General features: G+C 37.0%; 1 protein-coding gene across 1 annotated transcript in view; it reads right to left on the bottom strand.

Moving 5' to 3' along the window:
• Positions 1-23,306, bottom strand: part of CSMD3 (CUB and Sushi multiple domains 3) — a 1,712,448-nt gene that overhangs the window by 139,431 nt on the left and 1,549,711 nt on the right. Inside the window, exons 39-41 of the mRNA XM_060195764.1 lie at positions 7,023-7,141; positions 5,477-5,546; positions 1,633-1,749 (exon numbers count right to left, since the gene is read on the bottom strand). Coding sequence (XP_060051747.1) covers positions 1,633-1,749; positions 5,477-5,546; positions 7,023-7,141 — 306 coding nt within the window. The remainder of the gene's footprint in view (positions 1-1,632; positions 1,750-5,476; positions 5,547-7,022; positions 7,142-23,306) is intronic.

Here is a 23,306-nt window from a genome sequence, read left to right as displayed (position 1 = left end):
ATGAAAGGATTCAGTGAGGTATATATGGCTAATTCAAACATTGAGATTTTGATGTTGTTTTTTTTTTCTCTACTACTACCATTCCTCAAGTTGTTAACAATAAAATCTGAACATTATTAGTGCTTTCTTTTTGCTGGGCTGTTTTAAGTGATTTATATAGGCTCACTTATTTCATGCTCCCAGTTATGCCACAGAGAAGCCTACTGATACACTAAATGAAATAAAATTCTAACTTTGACACTCTGACTCTTGAGAATGTTCTTAACTTCATGGGGGTTCCTCCATAAAAATGATTTTGTTAGTTACATTGATGCTTTCTGTTAAATGGAGAAAAGCTCCATGGGCAGATTTTGGAAGTACTGAAAATAAACTTTAAAATATTAAACAAATTTCTGCATAGTCAGACTAATTTCTTAAAACTTTGTACATACTTCTACAACATGTATATAATTTTTTAAAAATATTCTTTTAAACCCTGTATTTTATTTTATTATTTTACTTTATTTATTGTTTTAATGAGAGAGATATAGAACAGCCAGAAACTGCTCAGATCTCTGGTTTATGGCGTCAATGGGGTTTGAACCTGGGCATAAAATATTTGGGCATCACCATTATGCTATCTCTTCAATCTATTCCAAATCTTTTTCTAAATACTTTGTCTATTATTGGTTATAGACAGAAAGAAATTAAGAGTGGGGGGGGAGATAGAGAGGAAAAGAGACAGAGAGATACCTGCAGACCTGCTTAAGCACTTGTAAAGCTTCCCTCCTGCAGGTGGGGACCAGGGGCTCGAACCTGGGTTCTTGTGTACTTTAATGTGAGTGCTTAGCCACTGTGCCATTGCTTGATCCCTACTCTAAATTTGTTCTAAAACAATCTTCACAAATTATCTTTTTTAAATTCCATAGATATGAGAAAATACTTCTTTATTAATATATGTTCAGCTTCTTTTAAAATACATAAATTACTTTTTCAAACACACTAGAGCAATCTCACAAGTGAAACTTAGTTTAAAAAAAATGATACTGGAAAAACTGAATAAAGCATTGGATTCTCAACCATGAGGTCCTGAGTTCAATCCCCGGCAGCACATATACCAGAGTGACGTCTGGTTCTTTCTCTCTCTCCACCTGTCTTTCTTATGAATAATAAATAAAATTTAAAAGAAAAGAAAGGAAGGAAGGAAGGAAGGAAGGAAGGAAGGAAGGAAGGAAGGAAGGAAGGAAGGAAGGAAAGGCAGGCAGAAAGAAAGACTGAACTGTGGCAGAAGTGAAGTGCAGACTCCTAGCACAGGAAGATTAAGAAATAGCAGCCATGTAAAAACAACTGTTTTGTAAATCATTACTTCCCTAGTAAAACAATTTTTTAAAAAGTTATTGGTCCAGGAGGTGGTGCAGTGGATAAAGCTTAAACTCTCAAGCATGAAGTCCTGAGGTCAATCCCCAGAATCACATGTACCAGGATGATATCTTGTTCTTTTTCTCTTTCCTCCTTTCTCATTAATAAATCAATAAAAACCTTTAATGTGTGCTCTTTACTGGGTACACCACCACGCGGCCTTATTCAAGATGGGTCTTTTCAGGGTACAGTGATGCTACTCAGAATTTGTTCACTCATTTTTAATATACATACCAAAACCTATGGGCAGCTTTATTGTCCATGTACAATCCAAACTGCTGGGGTAGTTGCCAGGGAAACCAGGGCTGAGGATCACACCACTGAAATCTGACATAGCACCACCACACTGAGCTGCAAGATAATAGGTTCACTACATAAGTTGGGCAAGAGGAATTCACTACTGTATTAAAAGCAAATTGGTAACATTCCAATTCTTAATCCAGTCTCTGAGATAAAACTGTTTGCTGTAAGTGTTAATATGTCAACTCATTTCCCACACACTAGAAGTATAATCACTTGATAATGCATTTTCTGAAATAGCACAAAAGACAACACTATTTCCTTCTTCCACAATAGATGTAAGCAAAGTCAATTATTGCACAGCAAGTTAGAAGCCCATGTTCTCTGAACACAACCCAGCAAGGACTAAATGTCCTTTTCTATACTGAGCAGATTATTTTCCTTCCTTAAGGACTTAACAGTAATGTGTTGATTCATTCCACAGATGATATAATTTAGAATGAAATCAAGGCAAGGACACTCTATTGTACTCAGGAGGGAGCAATTTTCACAACTTTCAGAACATAAAAGTAAATAACTATCTCTATTAATCATACACGAGAAATTGACATATAATGCAGGGGTAATAGTATCACTTTAGCTGAAAAGAATCCAGACCAAGAACAAGAAGGCATGAAATGAATAATGTGGTCCATCCAAGAAAAAGAATTTCGGCAGAATTGGTAAATGTGCTGGTTTGGAATTCCTTTTGCTATTTAGTAAGCTAAGAAAAATTGTGAGGAAGAAAATTATTCCTAGTTAGTCGGAAATATTTAACATATATCAAAGAGCAATTACATTCAGATAGTAATTCTTTCCTCCAAATGCATATTTATTTATTTGTTTATTTATTTATTTATTTTAATGTTTTTCCCTTTTGTTGCCCTTGTTGTTTTATTGTTGTTGTAGTTATTGTTATTGATGTCATCATTGTTGGATAGGACAGAGAGAGGGGAGAAGACAGAGAGAGGATGAGAAAGATAAGATACCTGCAAACTTGCTTCACTACCTGTGAGGCAACTCCCCTGCAGGTGGGGAGCTGGGGGCTCAAACCAGGATCCTTATGCTGGTCCTTGCACTTTGCATCATGTGTTCTTAACCCACTGCTCTACTGCCCAACCCCCACACATTTATTTTTATCACTTCACCATAGGACTACAATGTATGTCTGTTTTTTTTTTTTTTTAACCAGAGCACTGCTCAGCTCTGGCTGCTGGTGGTACAGTGGGTTAAACCTGGGACTTTGGAGCCTGAGGCATGAAAGTCTCTTTGCATAACCATTATGCTATCTACCCCTGCCTTGTACTTCTGTTAATTGCAGCTAAGGAATCTAATTTTAAGACTGCACATCTAGTTTCCAGTTACAATTTCATTTTATTCCTTTTACAAATATTTATTTATTCTATAATATAGGAAGATATGAAAAGAGTGCTTCTAGTCAGAGAAATAGCTCACTGGGGAGGGTGCATGTCTTGTTCTATGCAGCCTAATTCCAGACTCCAGCAGCACTGGGGGAAGGTTTGGAGTTGTGGTAGATTTTTTTGTTTGTTTGTTTCTCTGTCTGTATATATAAATGAAAAACTGGTTAGAAAGCAGTGAACTCATGCATGCGCAAGTTCTTGGTTCCATAAAAGCAAGCAAACTAACAGAGATATAATAATAATAATAATAATAATAATAATATCTTCAGTATGTTAATACTCAAGATGTGACCCAGGGCTCAAGCATTTAATTTCTATGTTCTTCTCACTTGGGATTTCTCTAGTCATTCCCTTATTTATTTCTTAAGAGCAAAAGATAGATAATGAAATTACAGTTGTATGTAAAAAGAAGATGGTGAGAATTGTATTAATATTCTGCATGCTATTCGATTTTCAGTTTAAAAGCCATATTTTATTATGTGAATATTTGTCAGGTTCAAAATTTATTCATATATATATATACTCAATCTGTATACAAACTTGTCTTTTAGATCTGTAATTACTACTAAGATTCAGAGATGCACGTGTATACTATTACATCATATATATATATATATATATATTAGAAAAAAAAAACACTTTGCCCCATCAAAATATTTTTAAAGTTTCTGGCAATATTTAAGCTGTAGATTTCCTTTGTAGGTTTATTCTTGATATTACATAAAAGAACTTTCAAAGTGTCTTCCGTTTTATGTCTTCCTCATCTCAAGTATTTGAGCTGTACTTTTCCATCTTCCCAGATATGACCTTAAATTTTTTTCTCTGCAAATTTTTTCATACTCATAAAATACTGATCTTTATACTTACCATAGTTACATTTATAATTTTGAAAATTGTACAGTCTGGTTAATTTGCCAATGACATTGGTCAAGATCACTCTCATCTTCCTGAATTTCCACTAGTCAGTCAATTCATGTTATCATTTAGCACCAAATTATCCTCTTTTAAAATTTATTTCTGACACTCTAACTGGTGAATAAGTCTATTCTTCTTCTTCTAGCATTTGCCCTTCTTCCGTAGCCAGTTAATAGCGTCAGGTTGAGCCTGATGTAAAGTTTCGAGACCTCCTTTGAATCTGGAGAGGTGGCAGTCATTGACTATGTGGGTCATAGTTTGTCTGTAGCCGCAGGGGCAGTTCAGTTCAGTCTCTGGCTCCCCAGTGGTGGAACATAGCAGCGCACTGGCCATGGCCTGTTCGATAGCGATTGAGGAGGGCCCAATCATAACGTGCTAGGTCAAAGCCGGGTTGGCACTTGCAGGCGTCTGTGATGAGGTGTTTGTTCCAGACAGGGTTCAAGTTTCACATTTCTTATTCTCTTTTTAAAATGTTTATTTATTTAATTCTTTATTGGGTAGAGACAGGCAAATTAAGAGGGAAGGGGGAAGTGGAGGGGGGGGAAGTTGCAACACTGCTTTACCACTTGCCAAGCTATCCTCCTGAATGTGGGGACCAGAGGTTTGAACCTGGGTCCTTGTGCATTGTAGCATGATTGTTTTACAGAGTGTCCCACAACCTCATTTTTATTTTCATACTGTGTAGAGCCTTGTGGCTTTATAGAGATGCCAAAAATAATGAATAAATACTAAAGGGTAGACAGGGACAAGTAGACACAACACTAATGTACATAATATTTTGAAATTAAATTAGTTTACATTTTAAAAAGTTGGCCCCATACTATCCTTTTATTATTCTACATCTTGATAACCTCTCACCACTGAAGACATTTCGTAGCATTTCATACGTCCTGTGGTGGATTCCAGACTCATTATTTCTTCTCACTCAATAGTATGCAATAGGATATTAACTAATTTTCTTGACATATGGCTATTTCTATATATCATACTGAGAAAACTCCCATAATTCATCTACTGGCATTCAAGTGTGGAGCAAGGGATGATTTAATTAAAGAAAAGATGGAGGCTTGTGAAGTGGTGTAGTGATATAGTGTAGGATTTGAATGTATAAGGCCTCTAGTTCTAACTGGCACAACAGATATGCTCTGCCTTGCTTTCTCCTTATCTGCTCTCTTAATCTATCATTAAATAAGTAGTAATAATAAAAAGGAGGTGAAATTTCCATTGAAAATATTTCCATAAAACCCAACAAGAGTCAAAGTGTATGAGCATTCAACCTTCTTTAAAATTTTTTATTCACTTTATTTTTTCATTGAATAGAAACAGTCAGAAATCGAGAGAGTAGGTGGAGAGAGAGGGCGAGGCAGAGAGATGCCAACCAAGTGTATATGTGGACAACAGCCTATAGGAGGTGTATTTTTAAAATATGATCAAAAGAAATTATTTATACTTATTTAACTTACCCAAACAAATTGGAATTGGGTAATTCCATCTTCTTACAGGTCCAGGCATACATGTAATGTGAGAATGACCCTATATAAATGAGACAAAGTGATTCAGTAAGCATTTATTTTAAAAAGCCTACATTAAAGATAACATAATGACCATTCGTTGAGAGAACAAACTTAATGCAAACTGTCATTATGATAAAGAAGGGGAAGTAATAACCGAAGAGAAAACACTAAGCAGAACTTGGACTAGAGCACTGCACCAAGGTAAAAGATTCTGGGGTGGGGGGAGGGTTTAGGATCCTGAACATGATGGCAGAGGAGGACCTAGCGGGGTTGAATTGTTATGTGGAAAACTGAGAAATGTTGCACATATACAAACTATTGTATTTTACTGTTGACTGTAAACTGTTAATCCCCCAATAAAGAAAAAAAAATCATATATATATTAAATCAGATATATAAATAGACAAAGTAGGGGAAAACAATAACAATGTCTTGGTAGAAAAATTAGAACTTCATATCACATTAAAATTATATGTATATATTTTTTTGCATTTTTCTATCAAAACATGTTCCATTAAGATATTGGAAGAAGTATACAATTGAGATAGTCATATACATTATTATTAATAATAAATTTCTATAATCAAGGTGATATAGGTTAAAATAATAATTACAAAATTTATTCATACAAATATTAAAACAATTCAATTACAGCACATTAAATTTTAAAATAAAATATAGATCTAGAAAGATATAATTGTGAGATAAGACTAATAATTAGTGATATTTTAAAGGCTATAAATTGTTAGTTTTTGTTTCCAGTAAGAAATGCATTTACTTAATATGTAAAATATTAAGTTGTCTCAGTTTTTTTTTCTTAATTCTATAAGCCTATTCTCTTGAAGATTTTTATGATACCGAAAATTTGAGAATCTCAAAAAAATCTACGAAACAATATAATAAATTTCAATAAAATTGAAAGTCAAAGCACACATTTCAAATCTACTTCTCTAGTGAAGTTAATCAATAGTTGATTTTCACTATCCAGAGGTATTATCTGAAAGTTGCAAAAATGCTTTTTGTAGCACTCTATATTTAAATCCAAAAGAGTCACACATTTAGTTGTCATACCCATTATAAGTAAAGAATACATTGAAGACAAATGTTAAATTAAAAAATGAGGGGCCAGGTGGTGGCGCAACTGGTTGAGCACACAAGTTATAATGCTCAAAGACCCAGGTTTGAGCCCCTGGTCCCCATCTGCAGAGGAAAAATCTTTGTGGGTGGTGAAGCAGTGCTGCAGGTGTCTCTTTATCTCTTCCTACCCTCTTCATTTTTGGCTGTCTTTATCCAATAAATGAAGATAATTAAAAAAATGAATTTAGTCCTTTATAGCAATTTCTCTCATGTATGTATTTTATTGACAAAGTAAATACTCTGACTTATGGCTATTTATGTGTAATATAATTTTATAGTTTGTGGAATAATTAATCAGCAGTCATGAAATATTTTAAAAGGGATAACATCAAAAACTGTAGCTTTAATATAGACTTACCTGGAGAGAATAGCCTTGATCACATTGAAATGATACCACATCACCAACCATATATCTGTCTCCAACTTTTACTCCACTACTAGGAGTCTGTGGTTCAGGGCAGGAATCCAAACCAATTGCTAAAAATATCAATAATCAAGAATGTAACTTTAAAATAATAAATTAAGTTATTCAAATCAAATACTAGTGATATTCAAACTAGATTTTTTTCATCGAAACATCGTGATGTTTGGTGAGGAAGATTTAATGTTAGATGTTAAAAGCAATGTCCATTGGAACTCCACCACAAAGCTACATATTTTTGAATAGTTATGGCTTTAAAAATAAAATAACAAAACACTGGGTGGTGGCACACCTTGTTGAGCATACATAATATAATGCACAAGGACCCATGTTCAATTCCCTGGTCCCCACCTGCAGGAGGGAAGCTTCAGGAGTGGTGAAGCAGGGCTGCATGTATCTCTGTCTCCCTCCCTATCTCCCCTTCCTCTCAATTTCTGGCTGTTTCTATCAAATAAAGACAATTAAATTTTTTTTAAAATGAAATAACTATGCCAATAAATGTCTATTCTTTTCTACTTTCCATCCTAAAGGCCTCCTACTATAAGTGAAACATATTTGGGAGACGAGTGGTAGCACAGAGGGCTAAGTGCACGTGGCACAAAGCACAAGGGACGATGTAAGGAAGCCGGTTTGAGCCCTCAGCTCCCCACCTGCAGGGGAGTCGCTTCACAGGCGGTGAAGCAGGTCTGCAGGTGTCTTTCTCTCCCCGTGTCTTCCTCTCCTCTCTCCATTTCTCTCTGTCCTATCCAACAACGAAGACAGATAACAATAATAACTACAACAATAAAACAACAAGGGCAACAAAAAGGAAATAAATATTTTTTAAAAAGTGAAACATTTTTCTGAAGAGAAAACCAGCAGATAAAATAAATTTATATTCAGATAAAATTCTTAGTAAAAGACCAAAACTGTATTTACTCTATCACTCCCATCATCTGATTCTTCTGTAGGAATCTCTATACAAAATATGCAGACTAGGATTCCTAATAGCATATAGATAAATTTATATACCTATATACATATGTTTGTATGTATCCTAATATGAGTTTCTGCATGTGTAATGACACTAAGATGCTTCCCAGGCCTGTATTTTCTTTTGATTTTAGAGAGTGGAGAGTGGGGAGAGAGAGTAGACTTCTCACTTCTCTCCACCAACAATGGTATTCCCATGCAATGGTAAGGCCTCACACTGACGTCATCATGCTTGGTAAGACATACACGCCACTGAGTGAGCTGTCTCCTGGTTCTAGTGAGATTTGCTCTAATGTTCCTATTATATGTAGAAATATTTAATGCGTAATTGTAAGTATAATTTTCCCAAATACACTATAATCATAAAGCACAGAAGTTTATAGCTTATTGTAACCTGAAAATATCAGATAACTTGTTATTTCTGAGAAGGTATTAGTCATATAATTAAAAACATTTCTGTTATTTTTATACTGACAACATTTCTATGCCGAAACAATAAAAGTATAACAAATTTAAAATGTCTTGCTAAAGTAGATTTTTTCAAAAGTACTTTTCATACATGTGAATGTCTTAATACTACCAGTATTTCTTAGTAATTTCTTTGTATTTCCATTTTAAAGGGAACCTAGTGCATATTAATTGATTAAATTAGTCACTGCTCCAAAATCTTAACATACATATAGCATACATATACAATTTTCATTATCTTTATTTATTTGATAGAGACAGCCAGGGAGAGAGACAGAAAAACTCCTGCAACACTGCTTCATCACTCGCAAAGCTTTCTCCCTGCAGGTGGGGAGCAGGGGCTAGAACTCAGGTCCTTGCACATTGTAACATGTACTCTCAACCAGGTGCATCACCACCCGGCCCCTTAACATACATATTCATTACATTAAAAACATTAAAGATTAATCCTAAATAATGGAAATAGCTCATATATTCCTTTCCTCCTTGACTATGTCATTTCTCTTTTATAGATACTCCTATAGAACTTCTCGACATTTCCTTTGTAACTCTTAAAGTGATTATGAATAAATAACTGTATAAATAGTTTATTATTTAACCCACCACCCTGAAAATTAAATGTCATAATGGCACCTTATAGCATACCTCCTCCCCACCCCTAACAGTGTTATCACTGGGACTTGGTGCTACATGACTGCACCATTATCAACTACTGTTATTTCTGGATAGAGTATAAGAGGTAAAGAAATAGAGATGAATAAAAGAGACAAAGAGGAGAGATCAAAGACATGAACTCAAATTTACTTTATTACAGTAACCCATGTAATATTATTCTAGATAAGCCACCATCAGGCTCTGCATACAGCATCTTTTTAAAATTTATTATTATATTTACTTATTTATTGAATAGATTCAGTTAGAAATAGAGAGGTAGAGAAACAGAGATACACCTGCAGCACTGCTTCACCACTTGAAAAGCTGTCCCCCTGCAGGTAGGGACCGAGGGCTTGAACCTGGGACCTTGTGCACTGTAACATGTGAGCTCAACCAAGTGCGCCACCACCTGGCCCCTGTGATAGCAATTTAATAAATTAAATTTTTCTGTTTAGATATAGTCATGGGGGAAAAAATGACAAAAAGGACATAATACTACAAAATCAGCAATATGCGCAATTATATATATATATATATTGGGAATCAAGAGGGAACGTGGTGACAGAAAGGGAGAGAGACTAAGAGACACTGGCAACACAGCTTCACCACTTTCAAAGCTTTGCCCCTGAAGATGGGGACCAGGGACTCAGACTGAGGAACCTGCACATTGTAACATGTGCACACACTCAAGTGCATCACTATCTGGGCCCCTACTTAAATTCTTCAGTAGGAAATTACTAATGACTTGTATGTTCACTGTTGACTTTTCCTAATATTTCAACATTTTAAATATTAAGCACACAGTATTTTATAAAAACTAAAAGTACCTATGGTGAAACATGTCTAAAAGTATCTCTTTCTCTCTCCCTATAATCTCCTCCTCATTCAATTTCTCTCTGTACTATCCAAAAAATTGAGAAAATGGCTACCAGGAGCAGTGAATTCATAGTGCAGGCACTAAGTGCAATGATAACCCTGGAGGTAAATAAATAAATAAATAAATAAATAAATCTAATAGATAAAATCTTACTTACAGTTTTTTTTTTTTTTTGAAAAGCCCAGATTTTGAAGAAACATTTGTTAACTGCTCTGCTTTTTCATTCAAATTTTTGAGTACAGAGATGGGGGGGGGGAAGACATTATAGAACTGGAGATTTCTTTTTTACCATAACACTTCCCAAGTGATGGCAGGGTTTGAATCTGGACCTCACGAAAGGCAAGGAATATGCCCTACTTTATGACGTCTCCAGTCCTTAGTAGACAATTGTGGGTTCAAGAATGAAATCAAATCTGAACAAGATAGGGCTTAGACTATTCAGGATGGTCATATGGGAGAACAGGTTAGGTTACTCTAGTAGAAAGAGAGAAAGAAGGCAGGCAAACACTGCCCACTCATCCTTTATCATAAGAACTCTAAAGGGAAAAAGTAAAAGGCTTTCTCTGCATCTACTGATATGACCATGTGGTTTTTGGTCTTGCATTTATTGATGTGGTGGTTCAGATTGATTGACTTAAGTATATTAAACCAACCTTGCATCCCTGGGATAAACCCCACTTGGTCATGATAAACAATCTTTTAATATACTTCTGTATCGAGTTGGCTAGAATTTTGTTCAATATTTTAGCATCTATGTTCATCAGCGATATTGATCTATAGTTTTCTTTTTTGGTTGTTTCCCTGTCTGCTTTTGGTATCAGAGTGATATTGGCTTCATAGAAGCTGGAAGGGAGTATTCCAGTGTCTTCAATCTTCTGGAAGACTTTTAAAAGTAGAGGTATTAGTTCTTCTTTGAAGGTTTTGTAGAATTCATTTGTAAAACCATCTGGTCCAGGACTTTTATTCTTGGGAAAGTTTTTGGTAACTGCTTCAAATTCATTAGCTGTGATGGGCCTGTCCATGTTATATAGTTCCTCTTTACTTAATTTTGGAAATTCATATGTATCTAGGAAATCGTCCATTTCTTCCAGGTTCTCTAGCTTGGTGACATATATTTGTTCATAGAAGCCTCGCATGATATGCTGAATTTCTGTGGTGTTTGTTGCGATATCTCCTCTTTCATTTATGATCCAATTTATTTGGGTCTTCTCCCCTTTTTTTATTGTTACTCTAGCTAAAGATTTGTTAATTTTGTTCACTCTTTTGAAGAACCAACATTTACTTTCGTTGATCTTTTGTATGGTTTTCTTATTTTCAATGTTATTGATTTCTGCCCTAACTTTAGTGATTTCTGTCCTTCTAGTTGCTTTAGGGTTACTTTGTTCGTCTTCTTCTAGGTCTTTAAAATATGCAATCAGGCTGTTTATTTGTGCTTTTTCTTGTTTCCTAATGTGTGCTTGTATGACTATGAACTTCCCTCTCAGTACTGCCTTAGCTGTGTCCCAAATATTTTCATAGCTTGTGTCTTCATTTTCATTGAACTCTCAAAACATTTTGATCTCTTACTTTACTCTTTGACCCAGTAGTTGTTAAGTAGTGTACTCTTGAGCTTCCACATTTTGGGACTCTTAGTAATCTTTTGCTGATTGTGAAGTGTTAGTTTCATTCCACTGTGGTTTGAGAAGATGCTTGGGATGATCTCAATGCTCTTGAATTTGCTAATGCTGTCTTTGTGGCCTAACATATGGTCTATCCTTGAGAATGACCCATGTGGACTTGAGTAAAATGTGTATTCCAGTTCTTGAGATGAATGACTCTGAAAATGTCCAATAGTTCTAGTTTGCCTATCTCCTCATTTAGCTCCCTCATGTCTTCATTGATTTTCTGCCTGGATGATCAGTCAAGTTGAGAGAGTGGGGTGTTGAAGTCCCCTCCTATTACTGTGCTGCTGTTAATATCTTGCTGTAGCTCTTTCAGTAGTTGTTTTGTGTATTTGGATGGCTTCTCATTGGGTGCATAGATGTTAATTGTTAAGTCCTCTTGATTGATCCTCTGAGTATTAAGTAGTGTCTTTCCGTATCTTCTTTAATTCTATTTATTTTAAAGTCTATCATATCAGATATGAGAATAGCTATTCCTGCCCTTTTTCTGTGGGCCATTGGCCTGTATGATCGTTTTCCATCCTTTCACTCTGAGTCTGTGTTTGTCTTGTTGAGTTAGGTGGGTTTCCTGTAGACAGCATATTGTTGGGTTGTGTTTTCTCATCTGTCTTCCTACTCTGTGCCTTTTAATAGGTGAATTCAGGCCATTGACATTTATTGATATCAAAGATTGAAGATATTTTAACACCATTTTTATTGATTTTTAGAGTGCTCTAATATATGGCCTATTTATGGTGGTTTGACTGTTTATAGACCTTTCAGAACTTCTTTCAGGGCAGGCTTGGTGATAGTTGATTCTTTCAACTGTTCCTTGTCTGAGAAGGTTTTTATTCCTGCATCTAGTCTGAATGACACTCAAGTAGGCCACAGCAGTCTTGGTTGAAAGCATTTCTCATTGAGCACTCGATAGATATCTTGCCCTCTGGGCACTTGAACCTTTTTGTTTTTGATGTTGTCCAGACTAGAGAAGTTCTCAGCTATTATGTCCTGAAGAATGCTTTCTTCCCCTCCCTCTCTTTCTTCCTCTGGTAAGCCAATAATGCGTATATTATTTCTTTTAAAGTTCTCCCACAGATCTCTGTTGTTGTTCTCATTACCTCTTAATCTCTTTTTGAGATCTCTTCTTTTTAGTTGTCTCTAATTCATCCTCAATCTTGCTAATTCTGTTCAGTCTCATTTATTCTATTATCTCTCCCCTCTACTGTTTCTGGAGTTCATCTGTTTTGTTATCCTGTTTTAATACTGTTTTAGCTTGTTCAGCTAGTTGTGTTCTTAGCTCAGTTATTTCAGCTTTCAGCTCTCTGATAACCTTGAGAAAATTAATGTTTTCTTCCAGAGTCTCATTTGTTGTTTTTGCAATTCTGATAACAATTCTTTCAAAATCTTTATTTCCTTAACTAGTGTTTGGATGCTGACCTCATTATTTTGTGCTTCAACCCTTGGGGGGCTTTCAGCTGGACTCTTGTCCTGGTTCATTTCTCTAATATTTCTTCTTGTTGGTTTAACCATTTTATGTAGTATGTTATATGGTCCCTCTCTCAGTACTTTTCAAATTACTGATCACTCTTGCCTGGATTGACTTGTGTCTAAGGTAATTAAAGGGTTCACAGTTGCAGAAATTGACAGTAGTTTCAATATTATTTTAATCTCTGAGTTGGAGCACAGTGGCTTAAAACCCTCTTTTGTTCTTTTTCTTCCCTATAGGCTATGGGAGCCTGAGATCTTTTAAACTCTAAGTAGGTTTCTTAGCTTAATCACTGACTCCTGACCAAGAGATAAAGTATGGTGGGGCGGAGTTATCCAGTGGTTATGCAAAGAGACTTTCACAGCCCCACCGCTAGGCCACCAAGATGTAGATCTTCTCCTGTTTCCTGGTTAGTTCTCTGTTCCCTGGTGTCAGCACAGGGCTTCCCCCACCCTGCTGCTCCAGATTCTGAGGGCAGTCATAATGGAGACTCACAGTTGCATTTGGTGAGCCTTTGGGGAGTCCTCTCCTCCCTTCAGCTGTCTTTTCATTGGTGAAACAGACTGAAGGTTGTGTCTCAACTGGTAAACTGCCGGATAGTTACCAGCCAATTAATCTCTCCCTAAGCTTCTCTCTGTCCATGGGCCACACTCATTGGTGATTTGGTGGGTTCCTAATGTCATTGTATTCCTGTCTTGTGGTCCCAGGTGGTCTCTCTCTCTCTCTCTTTTTTTTTTTCATTTCCCTTTCTCCCCCCGCTCCTCCCTGCTTCCCTGGAGGGTTGATGCTTTATAGTACATTTGCTAACATAAGTGCAGCTTCTCATCTCCCCATGATGACTGTCTACAAAACATTGCTTCTCACTAGGTTAAGTCCTTTCTATCATTGCAGCAAAGTAAAGGACTCTGAGGAAGAAGGGAAAAGGATGGGTGGAAGGGTTTTGGTGTATTATGGTAGAATGGGATCTCTCTCACACACACACACACACATATTCATTCATTCTCTCTCTCTCTCTGTCTCTCTCTCTCTCCTCTTTTCTCTCATTCTTGCCCCAAAGTTATCTCTGGGAGCCTCAATCCCTCATGATGGCTTCACTGATCCCAGAAGTAACCTAGCCAGCCTCTATTCCTCCCTTCCTCCCTCCCTTTCTTCCTTGAAAGAGACAGATAAAAAGAGAGAAGTGGAGAAAGTGAGAGAGAGCAAGAGAGGCAGCTGCAGCCTGAAACTACTCCTGAAAACGTTCTCCCCTGCAGGTGGGAACCAGGGTCTTGAACTTGAACCCAGGTCCTCCCACATGGTAACCTGTGTGTTTTACCGGGAAGCTCTCTGCCTAGCCTCTCCTACTTGCTTCTTAAAATTGTATATTTGAGGTGGGGAGGGTTCAGGTCCTAAATGATGTTGGAGGAGGACCTAATGGGGTTTGAACTGTTATGTAGAAAACTGGGACACTGCAGACCTGCTTCACTGTTTGTGAAGCATCCCCCCCCCAACAACACAGTTGGGGACTAGAGGCTGGAACTCACATTGTCATAATAATATGCACTTTCAACTGAATGTGTCACCACCCACCCCCTAGTTTCTCCTTTTAAAACATACATTTTATAAGCTTAGAACTCCAAATAATTAATTTACAGATGCCCCCTTAACTCTATATGATTTTCTGTTAAGGAAATTTAAATGTATGTCTAAACGAACTTAAAGAAAAAAAAAATCCTTCCAGGGATAGGGCAGTAGAGCAGTGGGTTAAGTGCACATGGCGCAAAGCACAAGGACTGCGTAAGGATCCAGGTTCGAGCCTCCGACTCCTCACCTGCAGAGGGGGCAGTCACTTAACAAGTGGTGAAGCAGGTCTGCAAGTGTTTATCTTTCTCTTCCCCTCTCTGCCTTCCCTCCTTTCTAGATTTCTCTCTGTCCTATCCAACAACAACAACATCAATGGAAACAATAACAATAATGACACCAACAAGGGCAACAAAATGGGGAAAAAATGGCCTCCAGGTGCAGTAGATTCGTAATGCAGGCACTGAGCCCCAGCAACAGCCCTGGAGGCAAGGAAGGAAGGAAGGAAGGAAGGAAGGAAGGAAGGAAGGAAGGAAGGAAGGAAGGAAGGAAGGGGAGAAGGGAAGGGGAGGGGAGGGGAGGGGAGGGGAGGGGAGGGGAGGGGAGGAAGGAAGGAAGGAAGGAAGGAAGAAAGGAAGAAAGAGATTCTTCCAAGATTTTCTGACAAGGTTCTCCTAGAATCCAAGTAATAGAGCCACCAGAAATTTCACATTCTCTTAAGAAATCTAACAATTGATACATTCAATAAGATTCCATGCTTTAGGATTATTTCCCGAGAACAGAAATATTTATGTAAGAAATGCAATCGTAAGTGGAAAAATACGATAAATAATACAACTGGGCAAGAGAAACCATAAATGATTGATTTAAGAACTGATTTCCTCTTTATATACGTTGGTTATTAAACTCTTATCTGATGTATGGCATGTAAAGATCTTCTCCCATTCTGTGAGGGGTCTCTTGATTTGGGTAGTGGTTTCTTTTGCTGTGAAGAAGCTTTTTAATTTGATGTAGTCCCATAGGTTTATACTTGCCTTAGTCTTCCTTGTAATTGGATTCGTTTCATTGAAAATGTCTTTAAAATTTATGCGGAAAAAAGTTCTGCCAATATTTTTCTCTAAGTATCTGATAGTTTGTGGTCTAACATCCAAGTCCTTGATCCACTTGGAATTTACTTTTGTATTTGGTGAAATACAGTGATTCAGTTTCATTCTTCTGCATGTTTCAACCCATTGTTTCCAACACCATTTGTTGAAGAGACTCTGCTTCCCCCATATAATAGTCTGGGCCCCTTTGTCAAAGATTAGATGTCCATACGTGTGGGGCCTCATTTCTGGGCTCTCAATTCTATTCCACTGGTCAGTGTGTCTGTTCATATTCCAGTACCAAGCAGTTTTTATGACAATGGCCCTATAATACAGTTTGAGATCTGGCAGTGTGATGCCTCCGGTTCTGTTCTTTTTTCTCAAGATTGTTTTGGCAATTCTAGGTCTTTTCTGGTTCCAGATAAACATTTGTAGCATTTTTTCTATTCTCCTAAAAAATGTGCTTGGGATCTTGATGGGGATAGCATTAAATTTGTAGATGGCTCTGGGTAATATATTCATTTTGATGATGTTAATTCTTCCAACCCATGAACATGGAATATCTTTCCACTTCTTTGTGTCTTTTTCAATTTCTTTGAGTAGTGACTCATACTTTTCAGTATACAAGTCTTTCACTTCTTTGGTTAGGTTTATTCCTAGATATTTTATTGTTTTTGTTGCTATAGAAAAAGAAACTGATTTCTGGATTTCAATTTCTTCTAACTTAGTGTTTGCATAGAGGAATGCCACTGACTTTTGAATGTTAATTTTATAGCCTGACACATTACTGTATTGCCTGATGATTTCCAAAAGCTTCTTGCTGGATTCCTTAGGTTTTTCCATGTATACTATCATGTCATCTGCAAATAAGGAGAGTTTGACTTCTTCTCTTCCAATCTGTATGCCTTTAATTCCTTGCTCCTGCCTGATTGCTATGGCAAGAACCAACATATATAAAGAGCTTGCCAGACTCAACAACAAGACAACAAATAACCCCATCCAAAAATAGGGGGAGGACATGGACAGAATATTCACCACAGAAGAGATCCAAAAGGCCAATAAACACATGAAAAAATGCTCCAAGTCTCTGATTGTCAGAGAAATGCAAATCAAGACAACAATGAGATATCACTTCACTCCTGTGAGAATGTCACACATCAGAAAAGGTAACAGCAGCAAATGCTGGAGAGGGTGTGGGGTCAAAGGAACCCTCCTGCACTGCTGGTGGGAATGTCAATTGGTCCAACCTCTGTGGAGAACAGTCTGGAGAACTCTCAGAAGACTAGAAATGGACCTACCCTATGACCCTGCAATTCCCCTCCTGGGGATATATCCTAAGGAACCCAACACATCCATCCAAAAAGATCTGTGTACACATATGTTCTTGGCAGCAACATTTGTAATAGCCAAAACCTGGAAGCAACCCAGGTGTCCAACAACAGATGAGTGGCTGAGCAAGTTGTGGTATATATACACAATGGAATACTACTCAGCTGTAAAAAATGGTGACTTCACCGTTTTCAGCCAATCTTGGATGGACCTTGAAAAAATCATGTTGAGTGAAATAAGTCAGGAACAGAAGGATGAATAAGGGATGATCTCACTCTCAGGCCGAAGTTGAAAAACAAGATTAGAAAAGAAAACACAAGTCGAACCTGAAATGGAATTGGAGTATTACACCAAAGTAAAAGACTCTGGGGTGGGTGGGTGGGTGGGGAGAATACAGGTCCATGAAAAATGATGAATGAAATAGTGGGGGTTGTATTGTTAAATGGGAATCTGGGGAATGTTATGCATGTAAAAAAAAAAAAAAAAAGAAGAAGAAGAAGTAGAAACGCAAAGCAGAAATTGACTGAGTTTGGAGTATGGCACCAAAGTAAGAAAGCAGAAGTGTACTAGAGTTTGCAGTGAGTACCTCCCTAATACTTCCTCTCCACTTTTCCGAGCTTTGGGTCCATGATTGCTCAACAATTTGTTTGGCTTTGTATGTTAACTCTCTTTTCAGTCACCAGGTTCCAGGTGTCATCAGGATGCCGGCCAGACTTCCCTGGATTGAAGACCCCACCAATATGTCCTGGAGCTCAGCTTCCCCAGAGACCCACCCTACTAGGGAAAGAGAGAGGCAGACTGGGAGTATGGACTGACCAGTCAACGCCCATGTTCAGCGGGGAAGCAATTACAGAAGCCAGACCTTCTACCTTCTGCAACCCACAATAACCCTGGGTCCATGCTCCCAGAGGGATAGAGAATGGGAAAGCTATCGGGGGATGGGGTGGGATATGGAGATTAGGTGGTGGGAATTGTGTGGAGTTGTACCCCTCCTACCCTTTGGTTTTGTTAATTAATCCTTTCTTAAATAAAAAATAAATAAATAAATAAAATTCATTTATCCACAATAAAAAAAAAAAAAGAACTGATTTCCACCACCCAATATCCTGTGGATTAGGAAAAAAAAACTGGCTAAATTGTATTAACTCAGAATATATATATATATATATAGAGAGAGAGAGAGAGAGAGAGAGAGAGATTACATTCCTATGCAAAGAATGGTGAAGCTTCCTATCTATTTATGATGGCTTATGTCAGAAAATAGCATATTCGTACCCCACTCCTGGTAGTTCTCCTTTTGGGAGTCGGGCTGTAGCACAGCGGGTTAAGCGCAGGTGGCGCAAAGCACAAGGACCGGCATAAGGATCCCGGTTCGAACCCCGGCTTCCCACCTGCAGGGGAGTCGCTTCACAGGCGGTGAAGCAGGTCTGCAGGTGTCTATCTTTCTCTCCTCCTCTCTGTCTTCCCCTCCTCTCTCCATTTCTCTCTGTCCTATCCAACAACGACAACAACAATAATAACTACAACAATAAAAGAACATGGGCAACAAAAGGGAATAAATAAATAAAATAAATATTTAAAAACAATAAAAAATAAATAAATAAAAGAAAATAGCATAATACTAATAAGACCTTCTTGACTAATATATCAACATATATATTTTTTGCCTCCAGGGTTATTGCTGGGGATCGGTGCCTAGACTATGAATCCACTGCTCCTTGAGGCCATTATTTCCCATTTTATTGCCCTTGTTGTTGTTATTTTTACTGTTGCCATTAATGTTGTTGTTGATGGATATATCAATGAGAAATTGAGGGAGGAGGGAAGAGAGAGGGGGAGAGAAAGATAGACACTTACAGTTTTGCTTCACTACTCGCAAAGCTTTCCCCCTGCAGGTGGAAAATGGGGGACTTGAACCCAGGTCTCTGCGCACTATAACATATGCATTCAACCAGGTGCGCCACCAGGCCCTGCCAATTTTCTTTTTTCTTTATTTTTTTTTTATTCCAGTCACTGGGGATCGGTGCCAGCACTATGAATCCACCACTTCTCGTGGCCTTTTTTTTCCCCCCATAGGACAGAGAGAAATTGAAAGGGGAGTGTAGATTGAGAGAGGGAAAGAAAGACATCTGCAGACCTGCTTCACCACTTGTGAAGTGACCACCCTCCAGACAAGTGGGGAACCGGGATCCCTTGTGCAGGTCCTTGCACTCTATACTATGTGCGCTTAACCTGGTAAACCACCGCCTGACCCTCTCAAAATCTTTCTATTGATCAGAAAGAACTATGGACTATTTGTGTCTGTTTTCCTGTGTCTCTCCTGCTTATAGGATACTTAAGTTTTCTCCAATTCTATCTGCCCTCTTTCTCTTCAATATTTAATCTATTTTGTTATTCACTTTAAGAAAAAAAAAGTTACCCTTTCTTGATCATTGCATAAACATTCTCTACTCATTTATACGTTAGGGAATTTGTTAGAATATATACATACACATAATACATATATCCACTTGACTTTTGTCAGGACTTTGCTGGTATTGCTATATGCAACTTTGGTATAGGTTTCCTGATTTAAAGAATATACCTACACTATATAACTATTTGGTAAAATGGAAAAAGGTAATTTCAATTCTGAATGTAAAAAGGGGTAAGGTACAATTATAACAGATAACATATTTATGCTAATGATTTTTTATTTCAATAGTAAAGATTTAAAATTCTAAGTAAACATGAGTTAAATGAATGCAATCTATAAAAATTAAAAGGCCAGTTATCCAATAAAATAGGCAAATATGACCACATTAAAAGTGATAGACTTTAGCACCAAAGTAAAGGATTCTGGGGTAGGGGGGATGTTCAGGTCTTGGAACATAATGGTGGAGGAGGACCTAAGTGAGGGGGGGGGGGAGTTGGGAGTGTCATGTGGAACAACGAGAAATGTTACACATGTACAAACTACTGTATGTTACTGTCGACTGAAAATCATTAATTTTCATTAATTTTCATTAATCATTAATCCCCAATAAAGAGGAGGGAAGTGATAGACTTTAAAATGATAAACTGCAAGAGAAATAAAAAAACCTAGTAACTGTCTTCTACTACTCCTTTTCAGTCATCCTCAATATTTCCCTAATCATATGTCCTTTCACTCTTACCTCCCTTTCATTTATTGATAGTTCAAGAATGCTAGCTAACATTAAAAACTTAAACATAGACAACTATAAGACACTAGTGTCTTATTATAAGTCAGAGCATGAAATTTATCTGATAAAAACTCCCTAATGATTAATAATAATAATAATAAAGAAGTTTTGCCTTGATTTTATAAGAAAGGATAAAAGAAACATCAGGTTTGTCTGATGGCACTGTCAGTCATTTCAAAAGTAAAATGTCATGATCTCAAGTTCAAGGAGGAAAGGGCACAAAATAATAAAAATCGACCAAACTATCATCATTGACCTTTCATGTAAATAAAACTTAAGGCATATCTGTCTGTTATCTGTGTTACCAGACAATCAAAATTGCTTTTCTGAAAACCTTATAAGTGGGTAAGAAAAGTCAGGTGGAGAAAATATTCATTTGCTGGGGGAAATCACAGCTAAAATCCATTTCCCAAGACAGAACACCTGTCATGTTTCCTGTAACCTTTACTATTTAAAATATTCACTTAGGAGTAATGAAAAAGCTACTTTATTGGTTTAAAAAAGCATGAAATTTACCCTTTTTATAGCAGAATTTGATATCTTCTGCTGATATCCACAGTATGATTAGGAAGCTACTATTTTTAATTATTTATTTTATTTATTTATTATTGAATAGAGAGTGAAATTGAGAGGCAATGGAGGAATAGAGACAGAGAGACACCTGCAGCTCTACTTCACCACTCCTGAAGCTTTTCCCCTGCAGGTGGGGACCAGGGGCTTGAACCTGGGTCCTTGTGCACTATAATGCCTGGCCCCCAAAGCTGCTATTTTTCCATGCTGATTTCTTTCTTATGTTACCTGGTGGGTAAAACCTTTACCTTGGAAATTCTCACAAGTAAAAAACTAAAGATGTGGAGTGAAGTAGGTATCTTCTTAGTGGAGAACAACTAATATAACTACCTTATTTATACAACTCACACCCACAACTAGTTTACTTAGCACCTGTCTGCTTAAGACTTTGGTGTTTTCTAAGAATCAAAACTTATATTTTTTAAATTGTTACAATCCTTTGTACTAATTCATGTGATTTTTTAAATTATACTTATTTTAATGCAGAACATTTTTTATTATTTATTTTCCCTTTTGTTGTCCTTATTGTTTCATTATTGTTGTAGTTATTATTGTTGTTACTGATGTCGTCATTGTTGTATAGGACAGAGAGAAATGGAGAGAGGAGGGGAAGACAGAGAGGGGGAGAGAAAGATAGACACCTGCAGACCAACTTCACCACCTGTGAAGCGACTCCCCTGCAGGTGGGGAGCCGGGGGCTCGAATCAGGATCCTTAAGCTGGTCTTTGTGTTTCGTACCATGTGCGCTTAACCTGCTGTGCTAACGCCCGACCCCCCAGGACATTTTTTAAAAGATTAAGTTATATTTATATTGAAAGATTTAGTTCATAAGAGAGTGAGAAAGAAAAGAGATACCAGAATACTACTATGGCATGTGTTGTGCTACATATTGACCTCAGAACTTCACAAGGAAGTGTACTCTACCACTGAGCTATCTCACCAGCAACAAGGGCAGCTTTTTAAAATCTATTCTGATTAAAAGGGAATATTAAGCAAATGTTTTAAAGAATTAGTTAAGCTTCCTCAACACAATGTGAAAAATTGGTGAATGGATCCAGTTAAGTACACACTTTACTATAGAACCAGGGTTCAAGCCTATCTCCAGAGGAGGAAGCTTCACAAGCAGCAAAGTAGTGTTGCTGGAGTCTCTCTTTCTCTCTCTCTCCCTCCCTCTCTTTCCCACCCCTTTTAATTTCCTTTTTTCCTACTTAAAAGAATTTTAAAATATTGGTGAATATCTTACAATCTACTATTAGGATTCCATCTTATGTTTTTTTTTTTTTCAGCATGGCTTTGAATATGCACAATACCATCATTCTCAGATGAGTTTTTTATTATTATTTTACTTCTATAAACTCTCTCTCTCTCTCTTTCTCTCTCTCTCTCTCAAGACCCTGACTCTCCAGTATACTCTGATGTTGTAGCAAGACCTGTACCATCTATCCTCTGAGCCATCTTGTGACTTTTACAAGAACAACATAGTCACCATGTCATCCCATGGATATGTTGCCTCTTGTTTACTCTTTTTTAGGTGGAAAATACAGATAGCCAATAATTCTTCAGAAGTATCTTGGGGTCAGTTTGAAGGATTATTTAAGAACAGTTACTTTAGATTATTTGAAGTCAAAGTTAACACATTAAATCTCATTCTCTGGGTATGACCTTTATTAAATTGGGGGATATATGATTTATTCATATGCTCCTTTACTGCCAATGGTAACAAAGTAGAAAGGGAAGAAGAAATTGTTAGGAAGAATTACCTTAATTTACACTTTTACATTTTAAGGAAGAAGAAATGTTAGGGGAAAAAAATAAATGTAATCAGAAGATGACCAGAGAGCTTTGAACTCAAACTCCATCAGGACCCAGAGAGAGAAGAAGAGAAAAGTAAGGATTTTTGTTAGTCGTAGTGGGTGTGGTTGTTATTTGGAAAGGAAGAGAAGATGAGACCATGGGGAAAAATGGGCAAATATATAGAAATATAGACAGCTGAAGAAATAATAGCTAATCCCTATCACAACCTTGCAAGAACTGCTGTAGCTTCCAGTGGGGATATAGAACTCTCTGGTGGTGAGAAAAATGTGGAACTATACCCCTATTATCATATAATTTTTTTAAGCAGTATTAAATCATTAAGGAAATTCAAAATATAAAATAAATAAATAATAAAATATAAATTTTCAGCAGTACATGGAATTTGACATTTAAAGAAACCAACCTGGTCTACATAATCTGACTAAATAACAAAGGCACATCTAACTGTGGCACATGTAACTCCACAGTCAGTAGAACCAAGGGATCAATATCATTGGGGTAGAAAGACCCTGGCAGGTCAGATCTGGGTATAACCCCCAACTTTACATAGTAACATGGGCTT

This window comes from Erinaceus europaeus, chromosome 1, assembly GCF_950295315.1.
Source record: "Erinaceus europaeus chromosome 1, mEriEur2.1, whole genome shotgun sequence".
In the NCBI taxonomy this organism is placed as follows: Eukaryota; Metazoa; Chordata; class Mammalia; order Eulipotyphla; family Erinaceidae; genus Erinaceus; species Erinaceus europaeus.
The sequence above is the reverse complement of the archived record's forward strand: the minus strand, read 5'-3'. Positions and strand labels throughout refer to the sequence as shown.